Source organism: Symphalangus syndactylus, chromosome 4 (assembly GCF_028878055.3).
Source record: "Symphalangus syndactylus isolate Jambi chromosome 4, NHGRI_mSymSyn1-v2.1_pri, whole genome shotgun sequence".
NCBI lineage: Eukaryota > Metazoa > Chordata > Mammalia > Primates > Hylobatidae > Symphalangus > Symphalangus syndactylus.
In genome coordinates, this window is record NC_072426.2 from 21,602,474 (window position 1) to 21,619,772 (window position 17,299).

The 17,299-nt window shown below is 38.4% G+C and overlaps 1 protein-coding gene across 7 annotated transcripts in view; it reads right to left on the reverse strand.

Moving 5' to 3' along the window:
* The window catches only part of MYO6 (myosin VI), a 107,136-nt gene that overhangs the window by 79,498 nt on the left and 10,339 nt on the right, over positions 1–17,299 (reverse strand). For all 7 annotated transcript variants that reach the window (XM_055274213.2, XM_063637855.1, XM_063637859.1 and 4 more), the window contains 3 exons: positions 12,443–12,606; positions 7,234–7,303; positions 1,373–1,446 (listed from right to left, as the gene is read on the reverse strand). In XM_055274213.2, coding sequence (XP_055130188.1) covers positions 1,373–1,446; positions 7,234–7,303; positions 12,443–12,559 — 261 coding nt within the window. In that variant the 5' untranslated portion in view covers positions 12,560–12,606. The remainder of the gene's footprint in view (positions 1–1,372; positions 1,447–7,233; positions 7,304–12,442; positions 12,607–17,299) is intronic.

Here is a 17,299-nt window from a genome sequence, read left to right on the forward strand (position 1 = left end):
TATTCCTTACCTACTGTATTCACCCTGCTACTAAGGAGTTTAATACAGCTCGTAGCACCTTCAGGGCCCATCCCTATCACTGAATGCCAAGGATTGATTTAGCTCTGTGGTGACCATTTGGTCCCAGATTTCTTCCAAACAATACATGCTAACCATTGCCTAGAACATTTATGGGCTAAATGTTTAATGAGCAACTTAAGCTTGCTTTTAATTTTGGAATTTAGCACATATTAGATGCTCAACATGAGTCAGCTGATTGAGTAAATTTTGCCTCTAAATATATTTCTAATCAAGAATAGCCACATTTAAACTTAAATACGTTCTTTATTTAGTTTATTTTGAAAAAAATCAGGGAGAAAAGTAAAGTGTTAAAACTATATATAACTAGAAGATGGCAAGTATACTCTTTTGGAACAGAATAAATAAGTTCTATTTCCCAGCTGTCACTACTTGGACAGATGGCAGAGACTAAATGTAATTTAGTCAGAATTAAGCAAGTACAATTAGGCAAATTGATAGTGATATAAAAGATTAAGACTGTCATTTGATCTAGTAAGTGTCAAAGAAGCCATGTGTTTTCTTCGTTCAAAAATAATGAAGAGCCCCATCTTTATAACAGGAGAACTACAGTGGGGTAATTTATCTCCAGTCACCAAAGGACTACACAGTTAGGTGATATTGGAATAAAATTTCATGCATGCCCAAATAATAATTATAATTAAAACTTACTAGGTTAAGTATCCATCTGAATGATTTGGTGTAAACCTTGACTATTTACACTGAAAGCATTTTCTTTCATTTTTGAATATTCTAGACTTCCAAGGTAGAGTATCTACGGTCTAATGAAATTCAGCAACTATTTAGGCTCTACGGTCAGCATTCCTGTGTTCTTAGTATTTCCTCAGATACTACCTCCTATTCTAATTTACATTTTTTTCCTCATTCAAATTTTGAATTTGAAATTCCTTATAGGCTGCCTTACATTGTCTTCCAAACAATGTGGAAAGTGAATCAAACATATCTACAGACATACCAAAAGTCAAAAATCAAAACCAAAACCCATTATAGTGCTTTTAAAAATACTCAAAGTGGACATTTTTAAGTCCAAAAGATATTAAATGACACTCTGAATCCATTATTTCATTCCACAAATACTGATTAAGTGCTTTCTGTGTACCAGGCATGTTTTAACCCCTGGAGTTCGAGTTGTAAATTAGAAAAAAATCTTTGTCCTCACTAAGCTCACACTCTATTCAAGAGGCTCAGATCACGCATGATTTTCTGTTAGAAAATTTCAAGCGTGACAAAATCAAAGAGTACCACATGAAATAATTATCTCCACAAAAACTTACACCGTAGGTAAAATACTTACATAAATTCTGTCTTTACTATATCGAACTTTGATATTATGGAGCAGTGTGGCTTCATTTAAATACATTAGTGAACCTAAGACATAAAATTTATATGTCATTAGAGAATTGAAGAAAACAAATAAAATAAAACAATACTATCTTAATCTGAATCACTTTGACTTATCCTAAAAATCAATTGTTAGGTTACATTTAACTCCATCTTTTTTAAAACGCTGGCTGATGTAAACCCTAGAAGCTGATTTAAAAGCGATCCAGTTTGACATGTGTGTTACAGTGATATTTTTAAGAAATGAATTTTCAACTAAAAGAGTAAACCTAGTGAGTACTAGTAAGTTAATGAAGGTTGATTAAAAAGTACAATTCAAGAGAGAAAAACGTACTACAATAGATAGCTCTGATTTTAATATACTTCTGACACAAAGTGATGACACTAATCCAATCTGATAGTCAGAATTTCACAGATAAAACACAAAAGATAAAATTTTAGAATGGGAACGGACCATCAAATCATTCAGGGAGTCCTTCACAACTGACATAATGAAGACTCTTAGAGAAATTATGTATGTCTTAACTGAGAATAGGAAGCTAATTAATGGGAGAGTTTGAACAGATAAATCTTGTTTGAGTGACATCTGCTCTACTGAAGTGTCAGAATTGACTCCCAATCTATTCTCCAAGTCCTTCAATCTCCTGAGCTCCATTTCTATCCCATGCTAGACAAAAACCACTCCTCTTCTCAACCACCTTGTTTCTGTTATTAGCACCACCACTTTCTGTCACTGAAATTGTAAACCTTAGTCAACACTAAAATCATCTTCTCTCTTCCTCCTTATTCTAAACCAGCTTCCAAATCTTTATGCCAGGTAAGAAAGTACAGCACAGTGCCAGCTCATGGCAGGTACTCAAAGCATAATCTGAATCTCTCAGCGTATCGCCTTTCTTTTCATTTCTACTGCTCCAATACCAGTTTAGTTCTCATTACCTCTTTTGTGATCATGGTAGCCTCTTATTTACCTATTGCCTCACTCTCTCTCCTCTCTAATCCAGACTTCTCAGCACATTGACTAAAGTAGAGCCCTCATCAAATCTCTCTCCCCATAAAATCATCACTGAGTCTCTGTCAACATCCAAATTCATGTCTGATCAGAACTCTTAATAAACCTACATTCATGACCTTTTCATATAATTTTCCACAATTCACCTTAATACTAAGTTATAGGCAGACTGAACTATTTATTAAATGCAGGTATCAATCATTCATCTATCAGCTTCCAGGGAGAATATCCTCTACATTTCTAGGTGTCAAAAATCTACCTATTCTTTAAGGTCAGTACAAAGGTTACCTCACAAATGACACTCCCCCATTCTCACCACCACCACTAGAACTACTATCTTCTTTGTAATTTCTTTATGGTTCTTACCACACACTGCCAGTGTTATTATGGTAATGTTACATATCTGGTTTTGTCTACTGAATCAGATCCTTGGGGGCAAGATGCTGCCTGATTCATTTGTTTGATCCCTCACTGAAATTGCTCATGTGCCTACACTGCATGTATGTCTAACATACTATTCAACACCTAACCAATGGTGTCAAACAAGAGCCTCTTGCCACAACTACCTCCACAGACTGCACATCCATCTATACTCATTTAATGCAGCCAGTTCACTTGCACCTCACTGCTTTTTTTTTTTTTTTTTTTTTTTTTTTTTGAGACAAAATCTCACTCGTTGCCCAGGCTAGAGTGCAGTGGCACGATCTCAGCTCACTGCAACCTCCGCCTCCTGGGTTCAAACGATTCTCCTGCCTCAGTCACCTCACTGCTCTCTAGTGCCACTTAGGGCAGAATAAAAGAGAATAAGAAATGGGTGGAGGCTCCTAACAGCTGAATGGCAGCTTTCCTTTGAATTAAGGAAGGATATAGAGAGGGTTAGGCAGCAGAGGTATTAATGTATCTGGTTTGGGTATGACGTCACCTACCTTTCTATATCCCTAATCTTCTTCCATCCTTGTCCCCTGGAGCCTGGTCTACATGTTCCTCTTTCTTTACCCAAAGCACTCTGTTGAACCACTCCCCATCTCTCTCCCTTTCCTCTGAAATACCTGGTTGCATGATGTTGTCACTGCTTCCTCTAAGTAAAAACTCGTAATCCTACAGTACACTTCCCCTGTGAACGCTAATTATGTAAGCCTACACAGACATGGGAATTACTACTTGCTCTCCTATCTTTACTCCTTCCACACTCACCACCTACCTTTTCAGGGATGTGTGTTTATTAAACCAAATAAATCCCTAACTGATGAAGTATCTGCTGATGACAATAAGAATTGGGACAGGAGGGTATTCCTCTGAAATCATGCCACACAGGCCATTCCATTTTCAAGAAGACACAGAAAAAGAGAGAGGGAGAGGAAAATATTTGCAACCCTGTTTTGCCAGAACGTGAAATGCTAAGTCCCAACTGCCTACATCTCCCTAAAGGTATGACCTAGGGATGTTCACAAGTGCCTCACAAATAGCTTCCTGCTCTACCAAATAATTCCTTCCTCCTGTCCTTTCCTAGTAGTCAGTCTCCTAGGATTACTTGGCTTGGCTATTTACATGCAACTCTTTATGTAAACTGTTTACCTTTTAGGCCTAATTATTAACAGATTTAACTGTACCCAAAAGAATATTAAAATTTTGAAACGATTTAACATAAGACATATAACAAAATATTTGAATAAACAATTAGTTTCTTTATAAACACTGTTTTAATAAATATATAACAAATACATATAAAAGTTTTTAATGAAGATTAGGTATGACTTCATTATTAAATTTAGATATCTGACTAGAGAGTTATCTGAGCATTTAAGATCCTGCTTAATCATTACAGCTCTGGCTCACTAAAAGAAAAAAGGAACCCACAAACAACTTAAACACAGAAGTCAATCAATTCTAAATCTATGTTGTTGTAGAAGTCATTCCATTACTGAAAAAGAGACTGAGGCAACTTTTAGAACTCTTTCCAATTTTATTTATTTATTATTTAGAGACGGAGCTTTACTCTTGTCATCCAGGCTGTAGTGCAATAGCCGTGATCTCAGCTCACTGCAATCTCCACCTCCTGGGTTCAAGGTAGTCTCCTGCCTCGGCCTCCCGAGTAGCTGGGATTACCAGCGCCCACCACCATGCTCAACTAATTTTTGTACTTTTAGTAGAGACAGGGTTTCACCATGTTGGCCAGGCTGGTCTCAAAGTCCTGACCTCAGGTGATCACCCGCCTCAGCTTCCCAAAGTGCTGGGATTACAGGAGTGGGCCACTGCACCCGGTTTCTTTCCAATTTTATACTCTGTACTTTATTATTCTCAACATCTAATAGACAATAATTCACGAAGAACATTATGTGCCATGAAAGTCATAGTGGCTCAAAATCAGCATGGAAAAATGCTATTATTTTCCTTTTCATTACTGACTTCAAATGCCCGATTTTCTATTCTTGTGACAATAACCGACAGTCAAACAGCAAAATTAACATACTAATTTCTACATATAAAACCCTTCACATAGAAAACTCAGAGCTATAGCTCGGTGCAGTGGCTCACGCCTATAATCCCAGCACTTCGGGAGCCCGAGGCAGGCAGATCATCTGAGGTCAGGAGTTTGAGACCAACCTGGCCAACGTAGTGAACCCCATCTCTACTAAAAATACAAAAATTAGCTGGATATTGTGGTGCCCACGTGTAGTCACAGCTACTCGGGAGGCTGAGGCAGAAGAACTGCTGGAACCTGGGAGGCGACGGTTGCAGTGAGCTGAGATCACGCCACTGCACTCCAGTCTGGGTGACAGAGCGAGACTGTCTCAAAAAAAAAAAAAAAAAAACTTAGACCTAAAAGTAGGTAATAAATGTTGCTACACTGTTAAGGCACTATTAAAAGACAACACATAGTGGGGTGGGAGTGAAATATCTTCATCATTGTCCCTGCCTCCTCCATTAAACAAAAAAAAAAAGACTTCACATGCCTCTGTTTCAGTAGAACCTTCAACACAAACTTCAGAACACTCTCTACAGGCATCGATCATTTAATCTTCACATTACCATAATATAAAGAAGAAAAGAATTTTAGAAATATGCATGTGAGACCCTGTGTGTGTGTGCATGTGTGTGTGTGTGCAAGTGTATAACACAAAGCTACCACTATAGCTTTGTGTTACAGTGTGTCATTCAGCAGAGGACAGTGGTATGGTGGCATGCCTCAGATGAAAGTACTAAGTGACAGAACCACTGCAGCTGGAAACCCTACATTCTAAACTCAACAACCAAAGTTGTGTTAATAATGTGGTTTCAGAAAAGGGTCTTCAGTAGGGATGGGCTACTATCTTATGAGAATAGTTAACACCCACACATTAACATTGCTGCCATCTGGCAGCACCAAGGAAACCACCTGCAAGAGGCAGCAAATACCAAGGTTGCAAAAATTTAAAAGTTAGACAAGCAGAGCAAGACAAAGCAAATGGAGAGAGAATGTTTTAAAATATTAATTTAAGAAATGGATTAAAAACTATTCAAAACCATTTGTTACATTTAGAGACATACGCATTAATAAATGAAAAGGACTGATTCCTAGTTCTGCATACCCTAGCAAGTTTTAACAGAACAAAAATTTGTATTTTAGATATGGTATAGTCTCATTCCTTATTATTTTATTCTGATTGTTATTCAAAAATGTATTATTTAATCAGACAAACTCTCCAGCAATTTTGGAAAGGAAGGGAATTCTACATTTTTTTCCTCAACCTCTTGCACCTAATAAAAACAGCTACCGTTTATTAAGAGTCATTAGACACTGTGCAAAGCACTTTATATCATCTCTGATCATACAACATACACATTACTTCCATTCTACAGATGAGAATTTCAGAAGAGAGACGAAATGCCCATGAGCAGACAGCCTCCTAATAACATAGTCAGAATCAGAATTTAGGCTTGCCTAACTCTACAGTTACAGTCCATGGCTCCCCATTACTCCCACTATTCTATGCTGCCACCATTCTACATATGGGGGTTTTATAGGCTTACTCAAATGTGTCCAGAGAAAATCAGTAATAACAAATCTATTCCTTTCTCTTACCTTTTCTTCTCAAATGGAGAGTTTTTAGTATTAGGTACCTTGACAACTGTACATAATTGTTAACACTACCTTTTTTTGTTAAATGGAGAGTTGTTAGTGTCAAGTACCTTTAATGAAATCCATGACAAGTGTACATAATTGTTAACACTGCTGCCCCCAATATGAAATGATTACTGCTAAATCTTAAAAATGTAAGAATAAACATTGGCCTGTTCCATCGAGAAGGCCTTTTTTCATCAAACATGCCAAGATGTTATAAGTCAAATTAATGCTGTGTTTTAATATAATCGTTCTGAAATTAATTTTTCAATTTGTAATTATATAGAATTTTTTTAAATGCAGGTTTGCTTCAAACGGTGATGTTAAATGACTCCTACTGACTCAACTTCCAAATTACTGAACCACATATACTACTATAAAAACCACCTGACTCTAGATAAGGTTCAATAACTTTCAAAACTGTTAACAAGAGACCTTTAGTTCAAGCCTCACAGTAATTACCATTCCCCACATTTATGCAACTCAAATAACACCAAAAGAACACTCAAGACTCTTTCACCAAAATGCAAATGTGAGACAACATGGAGGACTCGAGTTCCTTCATTCACATGAACATTCGTGTCAAAAGACTAGATTGTTTCTGAACCAGCATAGTGTATCAGTAATATAACCACTAATTTATTTTTTTAAAAGAACAGTTTCCTTTTCTGTGCAGAGAGTTAATTTTTAACTTGGTACTTACAGTTATCTTCCACATCTTTTTTACTGTCCTCTTCTGCAGGAAACACTTGGTTTATGAGAGCCAAAAATGTCTAACAAACAAAACAAATGCTCATTAAACTCAAGGCTTTTAAATAGTAAGAACAATAGAAGGGCTTAATTGGTTGCATACACTGTAATAGTGGCAACAATATGCTCTTTATTAAAATATAATACAGATCCTACTATTTAACAAGTCATTAACCCCAAAACAGAACAATAACTTTACTCAAAAATATTATCTACTATTACTGTGGACAAGAAATCAACAATAAAAATCAGTAAGTAAGTATCCTAGGCTCTAACACCTAGAGAAGGACAAAAAAAGAGGTATATTAATATTAAATTTACATACATATGCTATTTAACAATTTTTTTAAATAAAATGTTAATGTGGTAGATACAGCAATTTCAGTGTTTTAAAAAAGGAAAAAGTGACCAGGCACAGTGGCTCATGCCTATAATCCCAACACTGTGGGAGGCCGAGGCGGGTGGATCATCTGAGGTCAGGAGTTTGAAACTAGCCTGGCCAACATGGTAGAACTCCGTCTCTACTAAAAATACAAAAATTAGCCGGGCGTGATGCGGTACCCTGTAATCCCAGCTACCAGAGAGGCTGAGGCAGGAGAATCCCTTGAACCTGGGACGTGGAGGTTGCAGTGAGCCGAGATCATGCCATTGCACTCCAGCCTGGAAGACGAGTGAAATTCCATCTCAAAAAAAAAAAAAAAGACAGAAAAAAATTCCATCTCAAAAAAAAAAAAAAAGACAGAAAAAAGTAACATTCAATCAGATATAACCAGAGGGTTATATTAATAGCTATTGTTTCAGTAAAAAATATTTGACACAAACTCCTGTACAAAAATCTGTCAGAAATATAAAAAGTACTCAAAAATATTTCGTCTGTAAAATTACAAGTATCCATGAATACTTATATTTATTTTATCACTTAAATGCTACAGTAGACAATGCAGAATTAAGATAACATCTCGTAAGAGAGAACAAATGATCTCAAATGACATCCAAAGAGAATTAAATTTTAATCCATGCCATTCTCACAGTTATTTATAAGCTGATAAAGTACTTCTCAAACAATTACAATTACTCTTGTGGCTGAAGTTTCTAATTGTATCAAAGAAAACTGCAGGGAAAAATGATTCAATTATTTTAAAATAATATTTATAGGGGTGTGTGTGTGTGTGTGTGTGTAAAGCTACAACTATAAAGAGTAAAATCCACACTGCTGGGACTACTTCAGTTGTAAGTCACACCCAATGTAGAAAATTGTTATGCCATAAAAACTCTGGAAGTTAATTATTTGGAACCCAGTACACATGTTGTTAACGTTATAAATGTGGAAAAGTTTGTAGGACTGGCCACAAAAGCAAAATTAACCCATAATGTGCATTAAGTATATCAATGGTAATATAAAACAATCCACAATTTATAATAATGATTCTATAGGAAAATGCATTCAGAAATAACTGCTAATGTCATATGTGTATGTGCCCAACTTTCACAGCCATGGCAAGAGGGTTACGGGCTCCCCAGACTTCAGGGTTTAGCTCTGCCTGTTAGCAGCCATGTCAAATTAAAAACGTTCTAAGAAGTTAGATGATGAGGGCAGTGGGGATGAGGGGAGGCCAATGATAAAGAGTTGCTGGAATGAGAAAGTTAAGAGCAGGCTAAAAAGGCCAGCAGGGAGTCCTGAAAGGTGTTTTCTCTCCCTCCTTCTTTATTCCTTAAATTACCACCAGCCCCATCTTCCTCTCTCCTTAAAGAGAAAATGTTTCATTAATTGTTTTCTCTTAGAGGAAGGAGGCTTTTTTCTGCTAAAAACATATCTTGATCACTCAGCATTAATCACCTACCACAAGTCAAATACAAAGCATCAAGCTCTAATGACAGAATAAAATAGCCCCTGCACTTGAGAAGATTACATAGTCTAGTAGGGAGGGGGAGACAAAGTAAACAATTATCTCCAATAAAGATTAAAGGAAAGCTAAGAATTTACACCACTCCTCAAAGGAAAAAGTAGTCAACAGTCAATTCTACCGAATGGAGGGGAGGCACAGACTGGGTATCTGTAGAAAAATTTCATAAACAAGGTGACCTCAATCAGACTCTTAAAGGAAAAATAAGTATTTTCTAAGCAAAAGGATATGGAGATTGGCCAGGTGCGGTGGCTCACACTTGTAATCCCTGTACTTTGGGAGCCCCAGGCAGGTGGATCACCTGAAGTCAGGAGTTTGAGAACAACCTGGCCAACATGATGAAACCCCATCTCTACTAAAAATACAACAAATTAGCCAGACATGGTGGTGGGGCACCTGTAATCCCAGCTACTTGGGAGGCTGAGGCAGGAGAATCGCCTGAACCCGGGAGGCAGAGGTTGCAGTGAGCCAAGATTACGCCACTGCACTCCAGCCTGGGCGACAATAGCAAAACTCCGACTCAAAAAAAAAAATTAAATAAAATAAAGAGTGGGTATGGATAGTGGCACTCCAGGCAGGAGCAATGTGAGCAATGATACAAAGCACATAACATCACCTGGGGTATGGTAAGGACTTAATACTTGCAGAAGAGAAGATGAAAGAGGCACACAAGAGTAAGAGTATGAAGGGAGACTTGGTTGACAAAACATAAGACCAGCAAAGCAGACAGGGAAAAGAAAATGCAGACCCTTCTATGCCATAAATTTAGGGCTTCAGCCTACAAGGCTTCAGAGTGGCTTCTTACCACTGCTGCAAATACAGAATATGAAACCAATTTAGTAAATTAAAATAGTTTTCTTTTTTTTTTTTTGAGACAGGATCTCACTCTGTCACCCAGGCTAGAGTGCAGTGGCACAATCACGGCTCACTGCAGCCTTGACCTGCTGGCTTAAGTGCACTTCAGCCACCAGAGTAGCTAAAACAGGCATGTACCACCACACCCAGCTAATTTTTTAAATTTTTTGTAGAGATGAGGTCTCACTATGTTGCCCAGGCTAGTCTCAAATTCCTGAGCTCAAGCAATCCTCCCTCTGTACTCCCAAAGTTCTAGGATTACAGGCATGAGCCACTGCACCTAGCCTAAAACAGCATTTTTAAAAGAATAAAAGTTATTAGAAATTATTAGAATGCATACCATGTGCTAAGAATGTTTCTTCTGACCAACTGTTTCATTTATAAGTAAACACACACAAACACTACACACACAGTTGTTGAAATGTAAAATTAATTTGTTATAAATTCACACACACACATAATACACATACCTAATGCAATGTGAAATCTATTTTACTATGGGTCACAAACAAAAACCTTGAAAAGCCATTGCTATCAAGACATGTTCCTCACTTCCTCATCTACACTTCCACTGTACTTCCACTGCGCACACACTGCACAAAGGTGTGCATGACCAGTCCACCCCTTTATGTACTTAATTCCTTAATAATTACTTCGAAGCTGATGATCTCTAGGCAATGAATGAGCTAAGCAAAAGATTGCTTCTCTTAAGGATCTTTTTAACTGTCTGGTTATTACGGCAGTATGTTTATTAAGACCCTGATCAGAAAGTAGGGAGGAAAATTAAGATTAAAGGTAACCTCTGAGAACTTGTTAATCCTCAAAAAAATTTTTGTGGAAAAAACGTACACTTTAGTTCACAGAATTATCTACAGATCCATGAAATTTATATCACTCCCTAATGTAAACAGTTTTTATTGGTTCTACATATGTACCTGAATAATATTAATAAGGCACAGTGTAAAGTATATTAAAATATTTAAAATATGAAAAAGTGTATCCTCTTAAATCAAGTTTCTTCTATAATTGAACTGAATTGTTTTGTCACCTGTGAATACAATAAAATATACATAACAACTATATATAAACACCTAGGAAATACGCTCTCAATTTCATTTTGGTCTTCTGATTTACTGTGCTTATAAAATATGTTAAACAAAAATCAAAAGCCTTCAAATACGTAAAGTAATTGAGCTTATTTTTTTAAACATGTACTGAATTGTAAGTACAAATAGGTACCTGTTAATAAGAGGAAAAACCAGAAATACTTTGTCTTTCCTGTCCTGAGGGTATCTTTAATTGGCCTCCTCTAACATGGCACATTATACATTATGCATTTCAGTTCCTGGGTTGTTTACAGTAACAGAATAGTTTTCTCTGTGAAAAGACCTCATGAGAGATCCACCTTGTTTTTCTAAGTTCCCAGAAGGATGGTAGTCATATGGCATTAGTTAGCCATGTATCATAGAATATAAATTATTCATGAACATTTTCAGTCTAAAGTAAACAGAAATGACATCTACAAATTTAATTTAGTCAGAAGAACTGTTTAACAGGCATACTCATTAAACTAAAAATTGTGGACATCTATCATGGGAATAGATATTACTGTGCTAAGATAGCTAAGAGTTGAAAAATAAATCAATTGTGGAACCAAAAGAATAAAAAGAGATTGTTTCCTCTGGAAAACTTCCCCTCACTCTCTGAGAATGGAGTGAAGTTCCACAAAAACAGACTGTATCAGCCTCCATGAAGACTGAAACAGGTATTTACAATGATGCCTTCTCTGTAAACAAGTCACAACTCCTAGTCACTTTTCCCTCAGACTTTCATTTTGTAATGCTGTCTAGTTTATGTCTAAGCATACAAAGAAATAAATACCATGTGTACAGAATTAAAGCATCTATCACAAAAATGATAGCAATAATTTTAAGTGAACAAAAAACTTTAAAAAAAAGACTTTATAATAGAAGCTAAGGCAAAAAAGCAAAATCTGATATCCCCACATTCACTTTTCATATTTTTACTTTGTGACATGTCGATCACAGACACACTAATAACTTTAGTAATGTGGCACAAGAAATTAAAATGTCATTATTGTTTAGATTTTATCATATAGCTAGTTCTTAAGAATGAAAGGCTAAGAACTGGATGATCAAAGGGATGTGAAAAAAACAAAGAATGAAAGGCTCACTAAATTCCCATCTGATTTTATCATAGGGCACCATTTTTTCCCTAGAGCACATACCTCTGATTTAATCAAAGAAGTCAGGAGAAAACAGACTCACCAGCAATATGCTTTCCCAAATATCTACTTCATTAAGAAGACAGACCTAACTCTTGTGAAAAAAAACACCTATTTTTGAAAGAAATCATATTTCAACATCTTTCTGAGAAACTCACCTTGCCTTTCTGATTCAAGGGTTCAATTGTTAAGTTGTCAGGGCCAATATCCACAATGTTGCCCATCTGAAATCCATCTGTAGGGTGTGGCGCCCAAACGGGCTTTCCATCCTCCATTTTTGAAGGAGGATCCACGATCTCCTGTTTCCACTATCCACTGTCACCTGTTTCAAAGGAACAGACACAGCAACATGAATCAGTTTCAAAATATATATAAAACAAATAACGTATCTTTTTCAAAAGTTCACATGTAAATCCCAACTAACAAACACATCTACCCCTGCCACATAAAATCCCCAACCTCCTCCTTTGCATCTTGCTGAACTCTGCCCACTTTATCTACTTTTTTTTGTTTTGTTTTTTTTGTTTTTTTTTTTTTTGAGATGGAATCTCACTCTCTCACCCAGGCTGGAGTGCAGTGGCACAATCCTGGCTCACTGCAAGCTCCGCCTCCCAGGCTCATGCCATTCTCCTGCCTCAGCCTCCCGAGTAGCTGGGATTACAGGCATCCACCACCACACCCGGCTAATTTTTTGTATTTTTAGTAGAGATGGGGTTTCACCGTGTTAGCCAGGATGGTCTCAATCTCCTGACCTCGTGATCTGCCTGCCTCGGCCTCCCAAAGTGCTGGGATTACAGGCGTGAGCCACCGCACCCGGCCCCCTTTATCTACTTTTAGATGAGGCCAAGCAGAGGTTGTTCCACCCTCAGGTACACCTGCTCTACTACTGCCTTCCTTCAGGTATGACTGCAGTAGAGTACAACCCTCTGACTAGAATAGAAGCAAACAATGATAGTTTTTACCAGTTGAGTGTAATTTATAACAGCACTCCCTTTTGCTACCTCAAGTATTCTGCATTTGCACAATAAATTAAATAGTCATAGGAATAGATATTATTGTGGGGAGGTAGCTAAGAGTTGAAAAAAATAAGTCAACTGTGGAAGTAAAAGGATAAAAAGAGAGATTATTATCTCTGGGAAACGTTCCCTCACTCTCTGAGAATGGACTGACCTGCTCCCGAAGCTCATCCTCACGGAACTACTCAACATGCCATTTTTGTTGTTTTCTTATTTTCCACTGAGGTAAAACTGACATACAGTGAAATGTACAAATCTAAATATACAAGTTGATGAATATGGACAAATGGATATAGCCATTTATGAAACACTCCAATCAAGGTCACGAGTGGTGGCTCATGCCTAGAATGCCAACACTTTGGGAGGCCGAGGCAGGAGGACTGCTTGAGGCTACAGTGAGCTATGACTGTATCACTGCAATTCATTCTGGGTGACAGAACGAGACCCTGTTTCTAAAACAAAACAGTTGTCTCATGACTCCTTTTGGTCAATAACCATTCCCCATGGGCATTCCTACTGTTCTGTTAGTTTCTGCCTATTCCTGAACGTCATATAAGTGACATCATACGGTACGTATTCTTTGGTGTCTGGCTTTCATTCAACAAAATGCTTTTGCTTTCAACATATTTAACCTTGTTGTGTGTACTAGTCCAATGAATAGACTATACCACAATTGTTCACCTATTGCTCTGTTGACGAACATTTGGATTGTTTCCAGTTTTTGCCTAATGTGAATTCTAACCTAATTTTTCCATTATCCCTGTATGGTTTCTTTCACACTTAGCATTCTGAGATTTAACATTCATAATTCTGTCTATAAAGAGTAGCCAAAACAATCCATGACATGCAAAATATTTTGTTTTATTAGCCTGGATGCTATGAGACTAAAATGTAACAATGAATCATCTGGTGAATGATCCCAGGTGTCATCTTGACAGGCACTTATTTTTTCACTACTTATCTATATTTAAAAAGAAAAGCTGATTCATGTACCATAATCCTCCTTTTGTGTGGCATTCTCAAATCTGGGATCCTCATGTGGATGCTCTCAGGTGTAGTTTCATGAAAGTCAAGGACATTTGGCATACAGTTCATTCAAAAGCGGCTAACTATTGGCATGTTTGCAACTTGCTTGTTGGTTAATGTCGTCTATGCAGTGGCTACAAAGTGAGTTGCTTTCCCTATCCAGCAAATGCCATCAGGTTTATATATAATTCCAAGTTGACAAATTAGATGAAGAGTCTTCACAGAAGTGAATCAATACCACTACTTCAGACTTACATTACCACACATACATCTATACTCTTTCCCTAATCATATTTAGTCCCATGGCTTTAAATACCATTTATGTATAAGTGATGCTCAAAGTTGTTGCTCTAGACGAAACCTCCATTGAGTTCCCAGATGTTTACTTGTCTACCGGACACCTCTTCATGAATTATCTAATAGGTGTAACATAATTATTGTGTTATTATTGCCATGGTCTACCACTCCAGCTTGCTCTTCCTTCTATCAGTGAAGGCACTAACAGCACTCCTTCAAATCCAACCCGAAATCATCCCCAATCCCTTGAGCTCCTTCCAAATTCATATCACTTCCTTAATGTTGTCAGCTTTACCTCCAATAGGCATCACAAATCCAACTCCTTCTCTGCATCTCCTCTACCATCCTAGTTCAAATGAAAAATGAACATCATCTTTTACCAGGACTTCTGTAATTAACTCAGCTGCCTGCTTATACTCGTGCCACTTCACACATATCACTAGTAATCCTACCAAAAGGTAAACCTAATCATCTCATTTCTGTTTCATCAGGACTTGGACTATTCCTCTCTGTGTCCCTGAGGCCCAGCACACAGTAAGCAACTCAATATTCACTGGTAAATGAATGAATTGTTCACACAGTTTTGGAAGATAAAAGCAGGTCTAGACTTAGAAGAATTGAAATATCTTTTTCTTTTTTTTTTTTTTTTTTTTTTTTGAGACTGGGTCTCTCTATCACCCAGGCTATAGTGCAGTGGTACAGTGATGCAATCATGGCACATTGCAACCTTGACCTCCCATGTTCAAGACATTCTCCTATTTCAGCCTCCCAAGTAGCTGGGACCATAGGTGTATGCAGCTAATTTTTATAATTTTTATCTTTTTATATACAGGGTCTTACTGTGTTGCCCAGGCAGGTCTCGAACTCCTGGGCTCAAGCAATCAACCCACCTCAACCATACAAAGTGCTAGGATTACAGGCGTGAGCCACTGTGCTCATCCTGAAATATCTTCAAATCCTAGGCTCAGCCAGGAACAGTGGCTCACACTTGTAATCAAAACACTTTAGGGTAAGGAGACAGAGCAAGATGGCTTAATAGAAGGCTCCAGCAATCACTTCCCCTTCAGGAACACCAAATTGAACAACTATCCACCCAAAAAAAGCATCTTCATAAGAACAAAAAATCAGGTGAGCAATGTACCAATTAAAACCAGTGCCTGGTTTTAACATCACATCAAAGAAAGAGGCACTGGATAGGGGAGCAAAACCAGTCTTCAACTCTCAGCACCACCCTCTCTCTCCCCACCCCTTGGCAGCAGCAATGGTGGTGTGGTGAGAGAATCTACAGGCTTGTGGGAGGGAGAGCTCACAAACAGAGCATTTAGAGAAGCCCTAGCCAGAGGCAAATAGTTCATCTCAGCAAGCCCCACTGCAGGCTAAATTGCTCTGGGGTCCTAAATAAACTTGAAAAGCAGTCTAGACCACAAGGACTGCATTTTCTGGGCAAGTCCTGGTGCTATGATAGGCTCAGAGCCACTGGATTTGGGGAGCCTGTGACCTAGTGAGAACACCAGCTGGGCAGCCAGGAGTACAATGCACAGCTCTATTAAAGACTCCTTCCCTCCGCTTGAGAGGAGAAGAGGGAAGGGTAAAGGGGACTTTGTCTTGCAACCTGGATACCAACCAACTCAGTCATAGTAGAATAGAGAACAGGGCAGGTCCTGAGGCCACCATTCCAGGCCCTAGCTCCTGGGCATTTCTAAACACATCCTGGGCAGAAGACCACTCACTGATTTGAAAGGAAGAACCCAGTCCCAGCAGTATTCATCACCTGCTGACTAAAGAGCCCCTGGGGCCTGAACAGTCAGCACTGGTAGCCAGGCAATACTCACCATGGGTCACAGGTGAGACTGAGAGCTATGCTAGCTTCAGGTATGACCCAGCACATTCCCAGCTGTGGTGGCCATGGAGAGAGACTGCCTCTGACTGAGGAAAGGAAAGGGAAGAGTAAGGGGGACTTTGTCTGGCAGCCTGGGTACCAGCTCAGCCAGAGTGGGTTAACGAGCACCAAGCGGGCTCCTGGGGTCTCTGATCCCCGGCCTTGACTCTTGGGTGGCATTTCCGGATGTGCCCTGGGCCAAAGGGGAGCCCACTGTTCTAAAGTGGGAGATTCAGGACTGGCAGCATCCACCACGAACTGCCTGAAGAACTCTTGGGCCTTGACTGAACATCAGCAGTAGCCAAGCTGTACTTGCCACGGGCCTGGGATGGTGGTGGCCATGGAGAGAGACTCTTTGCTTAAGGAAAGAGGAGAAAAGAGTGGGAAGAACTTGGTCTGTGGCTTGGGTGCCAGCTCAGCTTCAGAATACAGCAGCAGGTAGATTTCTAAGGTTCTTGACTCCAGGCCCTGCCTCCCAGGTGGCATCAATCCAAAAGAAAAGGACATTACTGAGCAAGAAGAAATCATCTGAAGGCACAAAACTCACTAGTAATAAGAAGTACACAGAATATTCTAAAACTGTAATTGTAAAACCATTTAATATAACTACTATGGGGAACAGTTTGGAGGTTCCTCCAAAAACTAAAAATGTAATGACCATATGATCCAGCAATCCCACTGCTAGGAACATACTCAAGAGAAAGGAATAAGTATATTGAAGAGATATCTGCACTCGCATTTTTACTGCAGCACTATACTCAATAGCCAAGATCTGGAAGCAACCCAAGTGCCCATGA